Source organism: Mytilus edulis, chromosome 5 (assembly GCF_963676685.1).
Source record: "Mytilus edulis chromosome 5, xbMytEdul2.2, whole genome shotgun sequence".
In the NCBI taxonomy this organism is placed as follows: Eukaryota; Metazoa; Mollusca; class Bivalvia; order Mytilida; family Mytilidae; genus Mytilus; species Mytilus edulis.
Window position 1 is genome coordinate 1915397 of NC_092348.1, and position 20324 is coordinate 1935720.

General features: G+C 32.0%; 1 protein-coding gene across 1 annotated transcript in view; it reads left to right on the plus strand.

The window, feature by feature from the left end:
- The window catches only part of LOC139522750 (uncharacterized), a 42745-nt gene that overhangs the window by 15509 nt on the left and 6912 nt on the right, over positions 1-20324 (plus strand). Inside the window, exon 8 of the mRNA XM_071316256.1 lies at positions 10896-11016. Within this exon, the coding sequence (XP_071172357.1) occupies positions 10896-11016 (121 nt within the window). The remainder of the gene's footprint in view (positions 1-10895; positions 11017-20324) is intronic.

The following is a 20324-nucleotide window of genomic DNA, read 5'->3' on the forward strand; positions in this document are numbered from 1 at the left end:
AATATTATGCATTAATTTCCATCTAAACATTTGTATTCTATTATCTTTTAAAAAATAGAATGTAAAAGTAAGGTTCTTCTTTATAAAATAAATAACGTTATCAAAAGTGAAATGATTTTTCCATACATAGAATCCTACTGGGAGCTCTTTATTAGATTTAATTAAAATATTATATATTTCTTTGAATGAAATTTTGTCCAGATTGTAATACAATCCATGGCTATTCATCTTTATATCTTGTTGAAAATTAATGTTTGTATTTGTAGATGTTTTACTCTTTAAATTTTCTTTCCAAGATTTGGGTATAGCTTTACGTAACATACATGTTTCTGCTATCCAATTTTGTTTCCTTTTAAGTTTGTCTAAAAGATTTTGAAAAATTTCTCCTTTATCGTCGATTATGTCATTAATAAAAATTATATCATCTTCTATCCAATGTTTAAAATGCAAACTTTTGCCTTGATTCTTAATATATTGATTTTCCCATATAACTTGTTTCCTGATATCTAAAAAGTTCTCAGGGTTTTTTGTCTTCCCGCCACCATTTTTGATACAGCATTTTAAGATTTCTAAATAAAAAGTAGGCAGGTTTTTTATGTTTTCTAATGATTTATGAGAACCCAGATTCATTTTAAATATGAGGTTATTACCCCCAAACTCACTGAAATAGTAGGTTGGAATAATTTTCCAGTTTGCCCAAGTTTCATCTGTAAGTCTTTTAACCCAATTTATTTTCATTGCTTCAATGTAAGAATCTAGATCTGTCATTTTTAACCCCCCTTCTAAATATTTTTTTCTTAGCACTGAGCGTTTAACTTTCTCACTACCACCCTCCCATAAAAAATGATATATCATCTTCTTAAACTTAGATATAGTTTCTTTGCACAGATTTATTAGTGATGCAATATATGTTATATTAGGTATAACAAGTGTTTTGATGATAGTGATTTTACCAATCATGCTAATTTTCCTTTTTTTCCAATCATTAATTATTTTTTCTGATTTTTCCAACTGTTTTTCTGTATTAAGTTTTTGACATTCTTTCTTATCATAGCCAAAATAAATACCAAGACTTTTTACATTATGTTTCCAATTAATGTTTTCGAATTTGTCCTTGCAGTGTTTAAGTTTACCTAGCCATATACCTTCTGTTTTGTTTCTATTGAGTTTGAGTCCAGAGAGCGATGATTTTATAAAAAGAGTTGTGTCATCTGCTAACTGTGAAATTTTTAGACTATGAGTTTTTTTTATCAATTTGTATTTGTATTCCTTTTATATCATTAGAGTCTCTTATTCTGCAAGCTAGTAATTCAACTGATAAAACAAACAATAAAGCGCGTAAAGGACATCCTTGTCGAATTCCGCGCTCAATGTTGAAGGTTTCTGAAATCCACCCGTTATTTAGAATACATCCTTTTATGTCATAATATAGGGTTTTAACCCACTTCTGAAATGATTCAGTAAACCCAAATTTCTTTAATGATTCCAACATAAAATCCCATTCCAGTGAATCAAATGCTTTAGAAAAGGCGATAAATAATATAGCTCCTTCAATGTTATAATTTTCAGAGTAATCTATAATGTCTTGAATTTGACGCACATTGAATCCTATATAGCGATTTTTTATGTATCCATTTCACTACAAACTATTAAAGTCTGAAATGGCCTATATCTGTACTCGACTGTACTGATTTTTACTCGACCAGTCTGAATTGGTCTGACTTTTACTTGACATTACTCGACCCCAGTCTGAACCATACTTGACTGTACTGAATCGTACTAGACCCTTATCTTTGCCGTTGAAAATAGTCTGAACTATTACTCGACCAGTCTGAAACAGTCTTAACCCATTCTCGACCTGTACTCGACCTATTTTTCCAGTCTAAACCATACTTAACCAAAGGTCTGAACAATACTCGACCAGTCTGAACCATACTAGACCAAAAAAACTCTACTTTTTTAACTGTTAAAATAAATTTCTTTTTAACTGACATATATAACAACAGCCAACAAAATTTATAAATTTTCAAACCTTATATTAGAAATATATCTATGATTATATTTAGGATAAAAAAAAACATATTATATACAATTTATATCAAAAAGGGATAAAATTTAAGAAATAAATAAAATTGTTTTTCTGATTAGTGGTGAAATATAAAGTATAACCTCTGCTTTGGGGCAAACTCATAAATAAGATCACACCTGGTCAGAGGTATTAAATTCTAAATAACATTGATTAAAAATTGCAACATCCTGTTTAAATTAAATAACAAGGCCTTTCGAATATACATGTATGTACTAGATAAGTAAAACACGAATTTAAGAAAATAGGACTTTCTTTTTACCTGTAAAACACACATGTACTGAGGTAATTAGACCATATTAAAGTGCTTCATGTGTGCCATGTTAATTTGACAAAAATTACTTAAATTAATTGAAATAGATTATTACTGTTACTTTGGAATACATTTCCTTTTTTAAAGATGGTTATCAAGGATTGCTATGGAAATTCTATTATTATGATTATATTAAATTCTTGGTTTAATAAAACAAAACAATTAAGGTCTCAATTTTTTTTAATTTATTAAGTTGTTTTATATACTATTTTATATATATATTAATAAAAAAAACATTCACTGCATTAATAACTAAACTCAACTGACACAATAAATCTATACTAGGCTTAAGTTAATGGTGAAAATAGTCCAGTTATCATATAATACTTCTGACATATTCATAAAATTTTGAATAATTTTGAAATATTAGTCACAATTCATTTTTTAGATTATTTGATCAGCTTGTTTTTTCATATTTTAAAAGTTGATATATATTATTATGTAAGTGTTGATTAATATTGTGTTGAAGTTATATATTATGATTGATTATTGTGAAATTTTAATTTCAATACTGTATTGAATACATTTTTAATTTCAAGTTGTTGTTCAAATTTCATTTTAATCAAAAATATTTCCTAAATTGATAAAATTCAGTTGATAGATACAAAGAATAGGTCTAGTTTGGTTAAGACATGGTCGAGTATGGTTCAGACTAGGTCTAGTATGGTTCAGACTAGGTCGATTACGGTTCAGACTAGGTCGAGTACAGTTCAGACTAGGTCGAGCATGGTTCAGACTCGTCTAAAATGGTTAAGTACTGGTCAAGTACACATTCACACTGTTAAGTATGGTTCAGACTATAGTCGAATATTATCAAGTAAATTTCAGACCAATTCAGACTGGTCGAGTAAAAATCAGTACAGTCGAGTACAGATATAGGCCATTTCAGACTTTTAATGGTTTGTAGTGTTTTGGTCTCTATGGATTATTAATGGTAAGATTTTTTTAAGTCTTTGTGCTAAAGTATATGTTATTAATTTCACATGTAGCTATTTTCCAATACGCCCAACTAGCAAGGTTCATTGTCTAAATTACTCTGTTGTGGTCAACTGGTGTCTATGGTCCATTTGTTCATTAGACATAGTGGTTTCGGTCTACAATGCTAAGATATTCAGTCCTATAATGGTGCCTATCAAGAAGCATATTTATAAGCACCACCAATCAATTAACTGAGTACCGCGGGCTGCATTTCTCTTCCATAGCTTGAACAATCAAGGTTCATAGTCTAAATCACTCTGGCGTGGTCTTGAACATTTACTTCATAGCAATGTAAGTTATTGGTACAAAAGCAGGTCGTCTATATTCATTTAAGATGATTTTTGGCATGTCATATCATATACTTTTAAAAGAGTCACCTTGTGAAGAGCAAATTAAGAACAAAAAGGTAACAAATAATTAGCAGAGTATAGTCAAGCGCGAAGACATGGAAATACGTGCCACCAGGTTTATTATACCCCAACGAATCAACAACGAACACCAGAAACAAGAAAACTAAGAAACGAAAATCATTTAAAAGAGGCAACGTATCAAATGCGAATCAACAACAGAGTAAATCTGGAGCGTAAAAACTGCTCCTAGTAAATATGCCCTGACTAGGTTATTTCAATAACACGAATACGGGACTAACACTAGAGACATGAAATGCCAAAAAAAACATTAAAAGAAAACCGGTAATGTGTATGATATGAATAAGGAACGAATAAGAATAACAAACTAAGATCCAACACATGAAACATGATGATCAAAAAAACAATTTATAAAAAGCGAATAAGAAATCAGTCGAGCGCGTAAAACGAATAGATACAATCTAACTGAATATTTTCATCTACAAGAACCTAAAACTTACACCAGAGAAAAAAACAAATAAAGACAATTTCAAAAAAGGACAAAGTTTAAAAAAAAACTATAAAGAATGAAAAAGTAACAGAACTTCTGTCGAGTGCTTTAACTGTTTTGTAAGCTCTAACTTGGGTTTTTCAACTCCAATTACCTAAGACTACCATCACACACTTAAAACGTAAAAAGACGTAACCATTAAAAAGGAGCAACGTATGAAATACAAATCAGGACCAAATAAATAGCGATAAAGAACAGGGTATCAGTCGAGCTCTGTTACGAATATGTAAGCGCTAATAAGGATGTGTCACATCGACAAACCCTGAGCTAACACCAGAGATAATATATGAAAAAGACAATAAAAACATTAAAAAAGTGCAAAGTATATAAAGCAAATAAGGAACGAATAAGTAGCAAGTAGTCCATAGTTCATAACAGACAGAAAAATGAAAAACAAGAATATATGATAAAAAATACAAAATACAAAATGTAAATACGAACTAGAATTGCCATTGCAAGCAATAGCGGATGTCACCCTTCCCCCTATTGCCACAAAGCGACAGCCTTTTCAAACTTGTTTAAAAGTAAATGCCCAAATATGCATGGTTATTCATCATTTTGTAAATTGTCAGTATATTCAGAGCATTTTAAAGTATTTCACATTTATACCGTTTCCATGGCAACGGCAGCCATTTTGAAAATTTCAAAGTCAAAAGTCTCATCTTTACTTGTCAGTTACCAATAATATCAAATTTCATTAATTTAAAACCATTTTGAGAATATTGACATTTTTGCAGTTTCCATGGCAAACGTGGCCATTTCGGAAATTCCAACTTCAAAAGTCAGATGTTGACTTGACAGTCAACAATCATATCAAGTTTCATCAGTAGTTCCGATGATAGTCAAAATCATTCAAAACTTGTATATAGTGGACAACTATATTGCATAAAAATTTGATGATTTAAAGTTCAAGCATAACAAAGTTATTCACCAAACCCGGAAGTTTATGGAGCATTTTGACCTTTCTGCATTGTTTCCAGGGAAACGGCAGACATTTTGGAAATTCCAACGCCAAATACCACATCTACCAAAGTTGTTCATCGTTATGCTAAAGTTTCAAAAAAATTGGAGCATTTTCATATTTTTGAAATATTTGGTGTAGTTTCCATGGCGACATAGTAGTTCCAATGATTGCCAAAATCGTCCAAAACCAGTATATGGGTGTCAACTTCATTGTATTAAAATATAATGATTCTGAGTTTAAGCATCTCCAAATTATTCACAAAAAACAAAAAGTGGAATTTTTCACAATTGTTTCGTTTCCATGGAAACGGCAGCCATTTTTTATGGTCTTAGACACTAGTGCAACTTGAAATTTTGTGTTCCTCATTATAGTTAACTATCTTTAAGATTGGTTCCATTGTCTCCAAAAAATGTGGCGGACAAAATAGTTGGCAGAATAATAATAATAACAAAGAAACAGAGGAAAAGCAATATGTCATCCGACATTGTCGATCGGGTGACACCATAAAGAACAAATAACGAACAAATAAGAATCAGGGTATCATTCTAGCGATGAAACGGGAACATACGCGCTAAATGGTTTTTATACACGTCTATAAACACATTTCTTACAACAATAAAAAAGAAAAAAAGAAATACAAATACAAGTATTAAGAGTTGCAACGTTTAAAAAGCGAATACGGAAATAATAGGCAACGAATAAGTAACAGGGTATCAGTCAATTACATTTAAGGATAACAGTACTGTAGTTGAAGAGTTGCCACCGTCAATTGTAGATTTGACGGTCGCAAATGCAGTTTTACTGGCGACGCGTACAAGTACAGTACTGTTATTCCGATTCAAATGCATTACAAAAAGAAAAAATACGATAAAACTTGAAAAAATGTCTAAATTTGTCGGATAAAATTACATTAAAACGGCGAATTCGAGATAGGTGTTGTTTTATTTTCGATTATATAGTAGTAATCGAACATTTGTTGATTCATCATCAATTTAAAATGACGGGTCCCTCCTTAGTTACGCCTGGTCAACTGTGGATTTGACGGCAACTGTTAGCCAATGAAAAAAATTGTTACATCCAAATTGCATTAGAATAACGTGTACATATGCGCAAAAATGGTAAGTTAACCTTTTACGGTCCGAAAAAATAATGAAAAGAAATAATTAAAAAGTTGCATTAAAGGACCGAATAAGTATCAGGGTATCAGTCTAGCACAACAACATGTACGTACGCGCTTATAGGTCTATTTCACGTCTTCAAACCCATAGTTAACAACAACAACAACAACAACAACAAAAGAGAACAGAGTTTCTAAAAAAAGCGAATAAGGAACGAACAAGAAGCGAATCTGTCACAGGTTATCAGTGGATCATGGAAACGAGTACATGTCCGCGAATAGACTAATAGACCTATTTTACGTCTAAAAACAGTCCTAGGTCCAAGTCCGCTTTTCAAGTTAACTAGATTTTGGTCCTAGGACTGGTCAGAGCAGTCCTATATTCGGTCACAGGTTAACTTTGACCAGTCCAAATGACTGGTTATCAAGTTAACTTGCTGTACAGGTTAGGAGTGCACCCATCTGTAGCTACATTGTAAAATCAACAACAATGACAAGGAAGGAAATTTAACAAAAGTCTTTACATGGTGCAACATTTAAGGTGGTATGGGAGTCTAAAATAAAAATGATAGAATTTGTTCATACTTTGCCAAATGTAGTATCTATCGATATATGTTCAAAAATATAATAAAAATGATAGATCAACGCACATTTTCTCAAGCTACAGGCTGTGACAAAATGACACATTTTGTATATATTATACAGTAAAAAACACCATTTTGTGATTTAAAACTAAATTAAATGATAGAATTGTAAAATAAATTACCAAAAAGATAGTCTTCAGACAATTCTATGAGAATATAAAAAGAAAAGATAGGCTCACCGTACGTTTAACTCGGCTAAAATACAAAAAATATATAAAAATTCCATGCAGATTCAGAAAATTCATTGTTTTAGAGTTACCTCCTCTTTAAATGCCAATTTAAAAACATTTAAAAACAATCAAAAATAATCTACACTATATTAATATTTATAAGTTATATTCTTATAAGTTGATTCTTTAAAATGACAATTCACATTAAACATGTTAAATTTCTTTATTCTTGGGTCAAACTTGATAGAAAATCTGGACCCAAGGTTCTCTTTTTTTTACAATCCAAGATGACGAAAGACACCCATACCTCCTAAAAAGGCGAATAAAGGACGAACAAATAGAGACCAATCCAGTCACGTATTTGTCCTTACAGCTGAACGGACGTACTGGGTCGGCTCTTCTTTGCCCGCTATCTACGATGAGGATTTACTATAGCTGGATCAACGACATACTATTTTTGGTGACATAAACCAATCCCACGCTGTACAGAAGTCAAACCGCGTAAATACCCGCGCCAGCATACACTCCAAAACCCCTTATGGTTGGGGGCGTGTTATGCCGACTGACGTCCGAGGGCTGTATCCTATAGCTAGGTATTGGATAATGGACCTTCATTTCACTGTATCACTACTTTGGTCCTAATGACGCTTTCTGTCATCGTTACTACTACGTCCGAGACTCATCGACCAGTACTCCATCATTGTGGTTAGCGGGCTACCAAGCCGACCATGCGAGGGCTGTAAAGCGAGTCAAGGTCGTTAAACACTTCCATCATCATCACGTAGCGAATAAGTAACAGGGTATCAGTTGATTGCGGATACGGGTATATGTGCGCTAATAGGCCTATATCCTGTCTATACACCCATATAATAACAACAACGACAAAGAAAAGAAATAAAAAAAAAACAAATTTAAAAGGTGCAACGTTTAAAAAGCGAATACGGAACGAACAAGAAGCGAAAAAGTAACAGCGTATCAGTCGATCGCGGATACGGGTACATAGGCGCTAATAGGGTTAGATTCAATCGTGAAACCAACGACTAACACCGGTACCAGAGACAGTTAATTAAGACACGGAATAATTAAAATGATACAACGTGTAAAAAGCGAAAAAGGAACGAATAAATAGCAAAAAAAATAACAGGGTATTAGTCGATTGCTGAAATGAATACATGCTCGCTAATAGATATATTTTACGTCTAGGAACCCAGAGCTAACACAGAAGAAAGGAAAGAAAGCATTAAAAGTGTTCAAAAGCGAATAAAAAACAAAAAAATTGCTAATAAGTATCAGGATATCAGTCGACGCTGCGATGAGTATGTACGCCCCAATAGAGTTATGGCACGTCTATAAAACTACAGGTAATAATTAAAAAAACAGAAAGGATATTAAAAGAAAGCAATAAAAGGTGAAACTTTTAAGAAGCGAATTAAAACGAATAAGTAACGTAACGAATAGGTATCAGTCGAGTGCCTACACTGGTCCATACAAGTAGTAATATATAACAAGAGTATAAGGAAAGAATAAGTAGAGAAAAAGTAACAGTCTGAAACGCTGAAACGGATTCTAATACTAATAAGTTTATTTTTACTTATAAATACATGGGTTTAACACAAGAGTCAGGTAAATGAAAGAAACTTAAGCATTTAAAAGGGTGAAACGTTTTAAAAATTATTACAGAACGAAAAAACTACGAATACTAAACAGTGTACTTTTCTAGCACTGAAATGGGTACAAACGCGCTAATAGGTATATTTCATGCTTACTTACCCTTATATACCACGAAAGAAAACAAAATGTTTCAAAAGGAGCAACGTATAACATACAAATAAGGATAAAATAAGTAACAATGTGTCTGTCGAACTCAGATACAGATACATACGCCCTTATTGGATAATTACACGTTACGAACTTATATAGCTACTACCAGAGACAAGAAAATAAAAGTTCATTTTTTTTTCAAAAAGGTTCAACGTAAAACAAACGTATAACAAAGAATAAGCAACGAATAAGCAACAGGATATTAGTCGAACGCTTAATCGGGTACATACGATCATAGTGTTGTTTTACCTCTTAGAACATAAGGCTTACACCAGAGACATGAAAATGAAAGAAAGTTGTAACTTATAACAAACGTATAACAAACAAAAAAGGAACGAATAAAAAAGGGGTATCAGTCGTTCCTGAAATGGATACATAATTGTAATTCAGGTTATTCCATCATTAAGAACCATAAGTTAACGTCAAAGACAAGAAAAAAATGTTGCAACGTATAACAAACGTCAACAAACGAATGAGGAACGAATGAGGAACGAATAAGCAATAAAGTATTAGTCGAGCGCTGAAATGGGTGCATACGCGTTCATATGATTATATTCGTTCTACAGTCAAAAAGCGAATACCAGAGACAAGGAAATAAAAGAAAAGAAAGTATTAAAGAGATGAAACGTATTAAAAGTGAAAAATGAACGAACGAGTAACAGGTATCAATCGAGCGCTGAAATGGGTACATACGCACTTATTGTTTATTTCTATCTACGAACCCATAGCTTACACCCGAGTCATGAAAATAAGATAATTATAAAATATTTAAAAGATGCAACGTATAAAACGCGAATAAAGAACGAAGAAGTAGCAAATAAGTAACAGGGAATCAGTCGATCGCTATAATGGGTACATAATCGATTACAGGGTAATGTCACCATGACGAACCAATAATTAACACCAGAAAATAAAAAAAAAAAACAATATCGTACCTCAGAATAAAACAGGTCTTAAATAGATAAAGGAAGATGTGGCGTGAGTGCCAATGAGACAACTCTCCATCCAAATAACAATTTAAAAAAAAACCATTATAGGTCAATGTACGGCCTTCAACATGGAGCATTGGCTCACACCGAACAACAAGCTATAAAGGGCCCCAAAATTACTAATGTAAAACCATTCAAACGGGAAAACCAACGGTCTAATCTATATAAAAAAACGAGTAACGAGAAACATGTACTATAAATTACATAAACAAACGACAACTACTGTTCATCAGATTCCTGACTTAGGACAGGAGCAAACATTTGCAGCGGGATTAAACGTTTAAATGGATCCAATCCTTCTCCCTTTTTCTGAAACAATAGCATAACATCACAACATAGAAAAACACACGATGAAATATCAATACATTTGCTTAAAACCTGTATATAAAGGATAAGCATAATAAAAAGCAAATAAGGAACGAATAAGAAATAAATAACAAATGAGTAACGAATAAGGAATAGATAATAAAAAGGTAACGAATACAACATAAAGAAATAAAAAACCAACTTGACCATCCTGATGTAGTAACGTCGTGAATGAAGAAAGGTTATTTACTATTGCTTCAGGTATATACCAGTATAAACATGGTCTGTCCTTCTCTTTATATACCTTTAATTACAAGGGACAATATTATGGACAGAATGACACATGGATTTATGATTGTAAATACAAATGTGAATGTCTTCAAGCAAGTCTAGGATTCTATAGATGTTAAGAATTGTAAGTCATAATATATATTATACTCAGATGTTTGAATATGATATAAAGAAAAACAAACAAGAAACCAACTTCACAACCTTGATGTGGTTATGTTCTGTCATGAAATGGAAACGGTTATAGTTCTACTGCTTCAGGTTTATAACATTATAAACATGATTTTTTCCTTCTGTTTAGCTCCTAATACCTGTTTTTACAAGGGACAATATTATGGACAGAATGACACATGGTTTGATGATTGTAAATACAGATGTGAATGTCGTCAAGCAAATCTAGGATTCTATAGATGTAAAGAATTGTAAGTCATAATATATATTATACTCAGATGTCTTTTTTTTTTTTTTACCAACAAATAAATATTCTTTATTCTTCAAATTGCTTGTTACATCTTTACTTCATTGTCCAAGATTCAATAAAGTATCCCTGTGAATTACTTTCTGAGTATCCAGGCAAATACACAGAATATAATAAAATATAATAAAACATTATTTTTTTTCCCATCAATTATATTAATCTTTTTAACTTTATGAAAAATACATTTTGAGATACTGTTTGGTTCTCATTCATAAACCTTCGTAAATCCTTTATAAACATAGCATACACATCTAAAAATTTCAGTTTTTGCTCGGATACATAGTACGACTTGTAAATACAAAAACCTATAATTGTCAAGAAATAATTAAAACCGTTATACCCTTGATCTGATATTTTGTATCCAAATACTATATGTTTTGCTAATATCTTGTTTTGAAAATTCATTTTTGCTAGAAGATAATGTACTTTCTCCCAAAAATCTTTCAAAAATGAACATGTAATAAAGAAATGCAAATAATCTTCTTCTTTTGTTTTACAAAAATTGCATTTATCGTTCTCAGATATTTTCCACTTTAATAGTAGCTGCTTTGTAGGAATAATATATTGAAGCAGTTTCCATCTGAAAATTTTTAACTTATTTTCCTTTAAAATTTTAAATATAAAATCGTATACAAATGACATCTGTGGTATGTATTCTAATTTTAAATATCTTGTCCAAATGTTGATACCTATTGGCTTTATATATTTTTTATCTACTAAAGTTTTATAGAGTATTTTATTGTTGATATCTTTTGTTTCAATTTGTTTATTTTGCCATCTTAATTTAACTTTACATATATTGATTATACTCTTAATGGAGTTTTCTTTTTTTAAAATAAAATTAACGGTACCAATTTTCTTGCACCAGATGCGCATTTCGACAATACATGTCTCTTCAGTGATGCTCGTGGCCAAAATATTTGAAATCCAAAGCTTATATAAAAGATGAAGAGCTATAATCCAAAAGGTCCAAAAAGTATAGCCAAATCCGTGAAAGGAACCAGAGCTTTGCATGAGGGAGATACATTCCTTAATTTATAATAATTTCTATCATTTTGTAACAGTAAATTTTAATAAAACAAAAAATCCGTATTTTCATGCCAGTACCGAAGTACTGGCTACTGGGGTGGTGATACCCTCGGGGACTAATAGTCCACCAGCAGAGGCATCGACCCAGTGGTAGTAATAAAATTAACGGTACCAATTTTCTTGCACCAGATGCGCATTTCGACAATACATGTCTCTTCAGTGATGCTCGTGGCCAAAATATTTGAAATCCAAAGCTTATATAAAAGATGAAGAGCTATAATCCAAAAGGTCCAAAAAGTATAGCCAAATCCGTGAAAGGAACCAGAGCTTTGCATGAGGGAGATACATTCCTTAATTTATAATAATTTCTATCATTTTGTAACAGTAAATTTTAATAAAACAAAAAATCCGTATTTTCATGCCAGTACCGAAGTACTGGCTACTGGGGTGGTGATACCCTCGGGGACTAATAGTCCACCAGCAGAGGCATCGACCCAGTGGTAGTAATAAAATTAACGGTACCAATTTTCTTGCACCAGATGCGCATTTCGACAATACATGTCTCTTCAGTGATGCTCGTGGCCAAAATATTTGAAATCCAAAGCTTATATAAAAGATGAAGAGCTATAATCCAAAAGGTCCAAAAAGTATAGCCAAATCCGTGAAATGAACCAGAGCTTTGCATGAGGGAGATACATTCCTTAATTTATAATAATTTCTATCATTTTGTAACAGTAAATTTTAATAAAACAAAAAATCCGTATTTTCATGCCAGTACCGAAGTACTGGCTACTGGGGTGGTGATACCCTCGGGGACTAATAGTCCACCAGCAGAGGCATCGACCCAGTGGTAGTAATAAAATTAACGGTACCAATTTTCTTGCACCAGATGCGCATTTCGACAATACATGTCTCTTCAGTGATGCTCGTGGCCAAAATATTTGAAATCCAAAGCTTATATAAAAGATGAAGAGCTATAATCCAAAAGGTCCAAAAAGTATAGCCAAATCCGTGAAAGGAACCAGAGCTTTGCATGAGGGAGATACATTCCTTAATTTATAATAATTTCTATCATTTTGTAACAGTAAATTTTAATAAAACAAAAAATCCGTATTTTCATGCCAGTACCGAAGTACTGGCTACTGGGGTGGTGATACCCTCGGGGACTAATAGTCCACCAGCAGAGGCATCGACCCAGTGGTAGTAATAAAATTAACGGTACCAATTTTCTTGCACCAGATGCGCATTTCGACAATACATGTCTCTTCAGTGATGCTCGTGGCCAAAATATTTGAAATCCAAAGCTTATATAAAAGATGAAGAGCTATAATCCAAAAGGTCCAAAAAGTATAGCCAAATCCGTGAAAGGAACCAGAGCTTTGCATGAGGGAGATACATTCCTTAATTTATAATAATTTCTATCATTTTGTAACAGTAAATTTTAATAAAACAAAAAATCCGTATTTTCATGCCAGTACCGAAGTACTGGCTACTGGGGTGGTGATACCCTCGGGGACTAATAGTCCACCAGCAGAGGCATCGACCCAGTGGTAGTAATAAAATTAACGGTACCAATTTTCTTGCACCAGATGCGCATTTCGACAATACATGTCTCTTCAGTGATGCTCGTGGCCAAAATATTTGAAATCCAAAGCTTATATAAAAGATGAAGAGCTATAATCCAAAAGGTCCAAAAAGTATAGCCAAATCCGTGAAAGGAACCAGAGCTTTGCATGAGGGAGATACATTCCTTAATTTATAATAATTTCTATCATTTTGTAACAGTAAATTTTAATAAAACAAAAAATCCGTATTTTCATGCCAGTACCGAAGTACTGGCTACTGGGGTGGTGATACCCTCGGGGACTAATAGTCCACCAGCAGAGGCATCGACCCAGTGGTAGTAATAAAATTAACGGTACCAATTTTCTTGCACCAGATGCGCATTTCGACAATACATGTCTCTTCAGTGATGCTCGTGGCCAAAATATTTGAAATCCAAAGCTTATATAAAAGATGAAGAGCTATAATCCAAAAGGTCCAAAAAGTATAGCCAAATCCGTGAAAGGAACCAGAGCTTTGCATGAGGGAGATACATTCCTTAATTTATAATAATTTCTATCATTTTGTAACAGTAAATTTTAATAAAACAAAAAATCCGTATTTTCATGCCAGTACCGAAGTACTGGCTACTGGGGTGGTGATACCCTCGGGGACTAATAGTCCACCAGCAGAGGCATCGACCCAGTGGTAGTAATAAAATTAACGGTACCAATTTTCTTGCACCAGATGCGCATTTCGACAATACATGTCTCTTCAGTGATGCTCGTGGCCAAAATATTTGAAATCCAAAGCTTATATAAAAGATGAAGAGCTATAATCCAAAAGGTCCAAAAAGTATAGCCAAATCCGTGAAAGGAACCAGAGCTTTGCATGAGGGAGATACATTCCTTAATTTATAATAATTTCTATCATTTTGTAACAGTAAATTTTAATAAAACAAAAAATCCGTATTTTCATGCCAGTACCGAAGTACTGGCTACTGGGGTGGTGATACCCTCGGGGACTAATAGTCCACCAGCAGAGGCATCGACCCAGTGGTAGTAATAAAATTAACGGTACCAATTTTCTTGCACCAGATGCGCATTTCGACAATACATGTCTCTTCAGTGATGCTCGTGGCCAAAATATTTGAAATCCAAAGCTTATATAAAAGATGAAGAGCTATAATCCAAAAGGTCCAAAAAGTATAGCCAAATCCGTGAAAGGAACCAGAGCTTTGCATGAGGGAGATACATTCCTTAATTTATAATAATTTCTATCATTTTGTAACAGTAAATTTTAATAAAACAAAAAATCCGTATTTTCATGCCAGTACCGAAGTACTGGCTACTGGGGTGGTGATACCCTCGGGGACTAATAGTCCACCAGCAGAGGCATCGACCCAGTGGTAGTAATAAAATTAACGGTACCAATTTTCTTGCACCAGATGCGCATTTCGACAATACATGTCTCTTCAGTGATGCTCGTGGCCAAAATATTTGAAATCCAAAGCTTATATAAAAGATGAAGAGCTATAATCCAAAAGGTCCAAAAAGTATAGCCAAATCCGTGAAAGGAACCAGAGCTTTGCATGAGGGAGATACATTCCTTAATTTATAATAATTTCTATCATTTTGTAACAGTAAATTTTAATAAAACAAAAAATCCGTATTTTCATGCCAGTACCGAAGTACTGGCTACTGGGGTGGTGATACCCTCGGGGACTAATAGTCCACCAGCAGAGGCATCGACCCAGTGGTAGTAATAAAATTAACGGTACCATTCAGTGGTAGTAATAAAATTAACGGTATCCATTCTTTTGGGATGCAGGATTTTAACATCTTAAACTATGCAATCCAGTTTGTTTTATTAATTAACTTTTTTTAAATAAAACTTTCGGATAAATTTCCTTCACGATCGAATATGTCGTTAATATAAACCAATCCACTTTTAACCCAGTTCGGGAAAAATAAGCATTTGTTGCGACATTTAATATATTTATTTCCCCAAATAATCTGTTTTCTAATATTAGAAAAGTGATTAGAAAATGTTGATAAACCTCCTGCTGTTTTAACCCAACTTGAAATTACTTGTAAATAAAAATCGGGTATTTTTGCAAGTCCATCTATTGATTTAATATTATCTAAATTCATGTTAAAAACAAGAAAGTTTTTACCAAGATTGTTCAAATATTAAGAAGGAATAATCTTCCAGTTCGGCATATTGGTTGTTGTTAATTTAGAGACCCATGAGGCTTTCAGTGCTGTAAAATAACTGTCAAAATCGATCATTCTTAACCCCCCTTTTTGGTATTCGCCAATAAGTGTGTTTCTTTTTACTTTGTCATTTTTTCCTTCCCAAATATATTTGAAACAGCAGCTTTCAATTTCTTTCAAGTAAATATCTGGAACTTTGCACGAAGTAGCCAAAAATGTAAATTTTGGTAATATTAAAGATTTTATGATCAATATTTTCCCAACCATTGTTAATTTTCTTTTTTCCCATGTTTTAATTAATGATTTCATGTTATCTATTTTAGGTTCCCAATTTAACTTTTCACATTGAAGTCTATCGTGACCAAAATAAATGCCTAAAGCTTTGACAGGTTTGTCTGTCCAGCGTATGCCCTCAATCTTATCTAGCGCCCCAATCCAAATTCCTTCTGTTTTATTACGGTTTAGCTTCAACCCTGAGAAAGAGCCAAATGTTTCAATTATATTCATAGCTTTAGATATATCTGATTTTGAACTACAAAACAGAGTTGTATCATCAGCTAATTGTGATATTTTGATGCTATGTGTTTAATTGTCTATAGTAATGCGAAAACCTTTAATGTCTGAGGTTTGCCTCAATCGCTCGGCCATAATTTCGACCGATAAAACAAAAAGTAAAGCCGATAAAGGACACCCTTGACGGATTCCTCTAGAGTTTTCAAAAATTTCGGATACCCATCCATTATTTATTACACACATCTGTATTCCCTTATATAATGTTTCCACCCATGATATGAATGATTCATTAAAACCAAAATGTTTTAGAACACCTAACATAAATTCCCATTCCAAAGAATCAAAAGCTTTTGTAAAATCAACAAATATTATAGCCCCATCTATTCCGTTTGATTCTGCATAGTCCATTATATCTTGAATTTGCCGTAAATTAAATCCAATAAATCGATTTTTTACATATCCAGTTTGATCTTCATTAATTAATTTAGGAAGAAGTTTTTTTTAGTCTCTGTGCTAAAACATGAGATAGTATTTTCAAATCTACATTTAATAATGATATTGGACGATAATTGTCTAAAGATAATGGATCATTTTTCTTGAATAATAAAGTAAGAACACCCGTTCGTTGTGTATATGAAAGAAGTTTTTCCTCATGTCCCTTGTTTAGAACTTTTACTAACAGTGTTTTTAATTTTTCCCAGAACGTCTTATAAAATTCTAATGTTAAACCATCTAGACCCGGTGATTTATTTAACTTCATCGTGTTAGTACATTCATCTATAGTAACCTCCCCATCACACATTTTAAATTCATTTACATTTATCTCCCTTTCCATAACAGTATCACCTATATATTTATGCAGTAGATCTTTATCTGGGGCCGTGGTTGTATATAATATTTTATAATAGTTTTTAATCATTTTTAAAATTTGTTCTTGATTTGTTGTTACCTCGTTATTTTCATTTTTGAGTTTATTAATAGATTTTTTTACCTGTCGCTGTTTTTCTAATCCCAGAAAATAAGAATTATTTTTTCCCCCTAGCTCTATTCATTTCTCCCTTGATCTAATTTGAGCCCCCTTTGCTTTATATTCATAAATTGTGTCTAATTGTAATTCTAATTGTTTATATTATTTGTAAGTGTTTCATCTTCGTTTAATTGTTCATCTCTGATTGTCGTTAAGTGTTCTAATTCGCTTTCTAATTTTCTTGTTGTCTCCCTTGATAATTTCGATTTTCTTTTACAGTATAAAATAGATTCGTCTCTAATTTCAACCTTTAGATTGTCCCATAATAGACGGATATCGCTACTGTCATTATTGATTAAACGATTTTCGAACTGATTTATTACTCTGTTGATTGTTTTTTTATATTCAATATCCTTTAAAATATAATTATTTAGTTTCCAGTATCCATTCCCTCTTTCTGAAGCCCCTGTCTTAAAGTTTAAAACTATCCCTTGATGGTCAGTCACCTTAATCAGTGCCGGTTTAATTTTACAATATTCAACGAGAGACTGAAATTCTTTTGCAATTAAAATTAAATCTATCCTACTGGCTTGTGTCTTATCCTTTCTTCTCCATGTAAACTGTTGTGTGCTTTTATGTAACATACGCCAAATATCTATAAAATTATGATTTTTCATTAGAACTTTTAAACTATTAACAGGCTCAGAAAATTTCGTATTTTTATTTAAGCTTTTCCTATCTAAAGTCTTCAACGCTTCATTAAAATCGCCGGCAACCAGAGTAATGCCTATAGAATTTTCTTTTATAAAATTGTTTACATTTTTAAAGAAAGAATTTCTATCTGTTCTATAATTTGGCGCGTATAGACAAACTAAAGACAATATTACATTGTCCATTTTCACATTTAATAAAATAATTCTTCCGTCGTTATCGACCTCAATGTCTGCATATTTGTTGATACCTATTGCTACCCCCCTACTTGCCGTAGTTCCATGACTGCAGTGAAAAATAAAATCAGTTTCCTTTTCTAGACTAGCCCTAGTTTCTTCATTGAGATGTGTTTCTTGTAAAAGGGCAATGGGACACTTATTACGTTTAACCCAATCTATAACTCTTAATCCTTTTTCTTTATTTTGTATACCATTAACATTAAGTGTACATAAATTGATATTTGTCATTGTAATGATTAATTAAAGGGTTATTTAATTTCGTTGACCTATCTACACGATCTATTCTAACATTAAAGTACAAACTTTCAATTGACAACAGGTAAAAATTTGCGACCTTATTTAACATGTTTAATCTCGTGTCAATTATTAACCCGTGAAGTACGGACGTACCCAGGTATACATAATTTGTTTCATCACCTGTTACAATGTGTATATTAAAAAAGCATTCAATTTGGACAAATAATTCTACCTCTATCGGTTTAAATGGATTATGTTGCAGTACACTAAAAACTAAGTGAAATAGAAATAATGTGCGAGTTAGACTTTTTAAACATTTGAATTGAGTATTTTGCAATTGAAAAGTGTTTTTGCAAATGTGGCATACTATAGATAAGCCTGAACTTAGAATGGATTTAAATACTGTTTTAGAATTCATACGTAAATGATTTTTTGGATTACTTTTACAATTCTGAAACAGATGTTTTCTGAAGATGAACACATTTCTGATAAGGTAAGTAATTTTGGATATATACCCAAGATTGTTTTTATATGTTTGTTTACAAATTACTTTGTTATCACTTGCAACAAAAGGTTGGTGTTTGTTATCAACTAATAGTAAGTCCCATAAAGTCTCGCAAAACGTATCGCCTTTATGATGTACATGCATATTTAAATCATATTTACGCACAATTACATTATACAAATACATTGTAAGAAATAACTGTTTCATATACGTACAGTTACAGGTTTTGAAAATGACAATATGTAATCTACCTTGTTCTTGTTTAAAGGTAGTTTTACGATTTTTTTTGCTATAACATCTTTCTAAAAATAGCTTTTGGAAAACCCAGTATTGCAAGTAAGCACAAAATTGCTTGATATATAACATCCTCGACATTGTACATGTAATCCTCTGTTTATAATATAATTTGATTAACTTCTCATCTACTTTCTTATAGTAATTGTATAAAATCTCAACTTCACATGTTGATCTTCGTGCTATAAAACCATAAATGTTGTACATTATCATTTCCATTTCAGATACGAACATTTCAAATTTAATCAATATACATTTGGCGGATAACAAAATGATAGTACTACATACCCATGTCCATGATACTATTGGTGTAGTACTAACAGCTAAATATATTTGATTGAAATTTATAAAGCAACAAAAAAATGTATAATATAAACTATTTTTTTTGGTCAATGAATAACTTCTGTTATCCGATAGATTTTCACACTGATTTGATGTTTCTAAATATAGCATAGGGAAAACCCAGTTTTTTAAAAACAGCTGGTTGACTTTTTTTCCTATGTATATACAATGATAATACTTAAACAAATGATTATGCAAAATCTGATTGATCATGATTCTGAAAATATATATTATCTTTTGACCTGTTAAATAATCTATGTAACACCATAACTTTGATTCTAATATTTTCAATTGACATCTTAAAAATACAAACATTTGTATAGTAATGCATAACTTTAGTCTTATTAATAGCGTTTTCAACACCATATTAACTTTTTCATACCATATCTTGTTTAATAACATTCCAACATTTTTAAATATTTCATCTTTACTTCGATTAAACTCTGTATTTGAGCTTGTTTTTTTTCCATTTATATATTTTTTTGTTTTTGTTTTTCTAAATAATATAAAAATATATGTTCAGTTCATTATAGTATAAAAAAAATTTTAAATGTACATTTCAGTGGTAAATCATTACAATACAATATTTTGAAATATGTTACAACAGTTGTTTTGACTATAAAATGATAAAATAGTCTATCCTTTTGATTTCTTAGG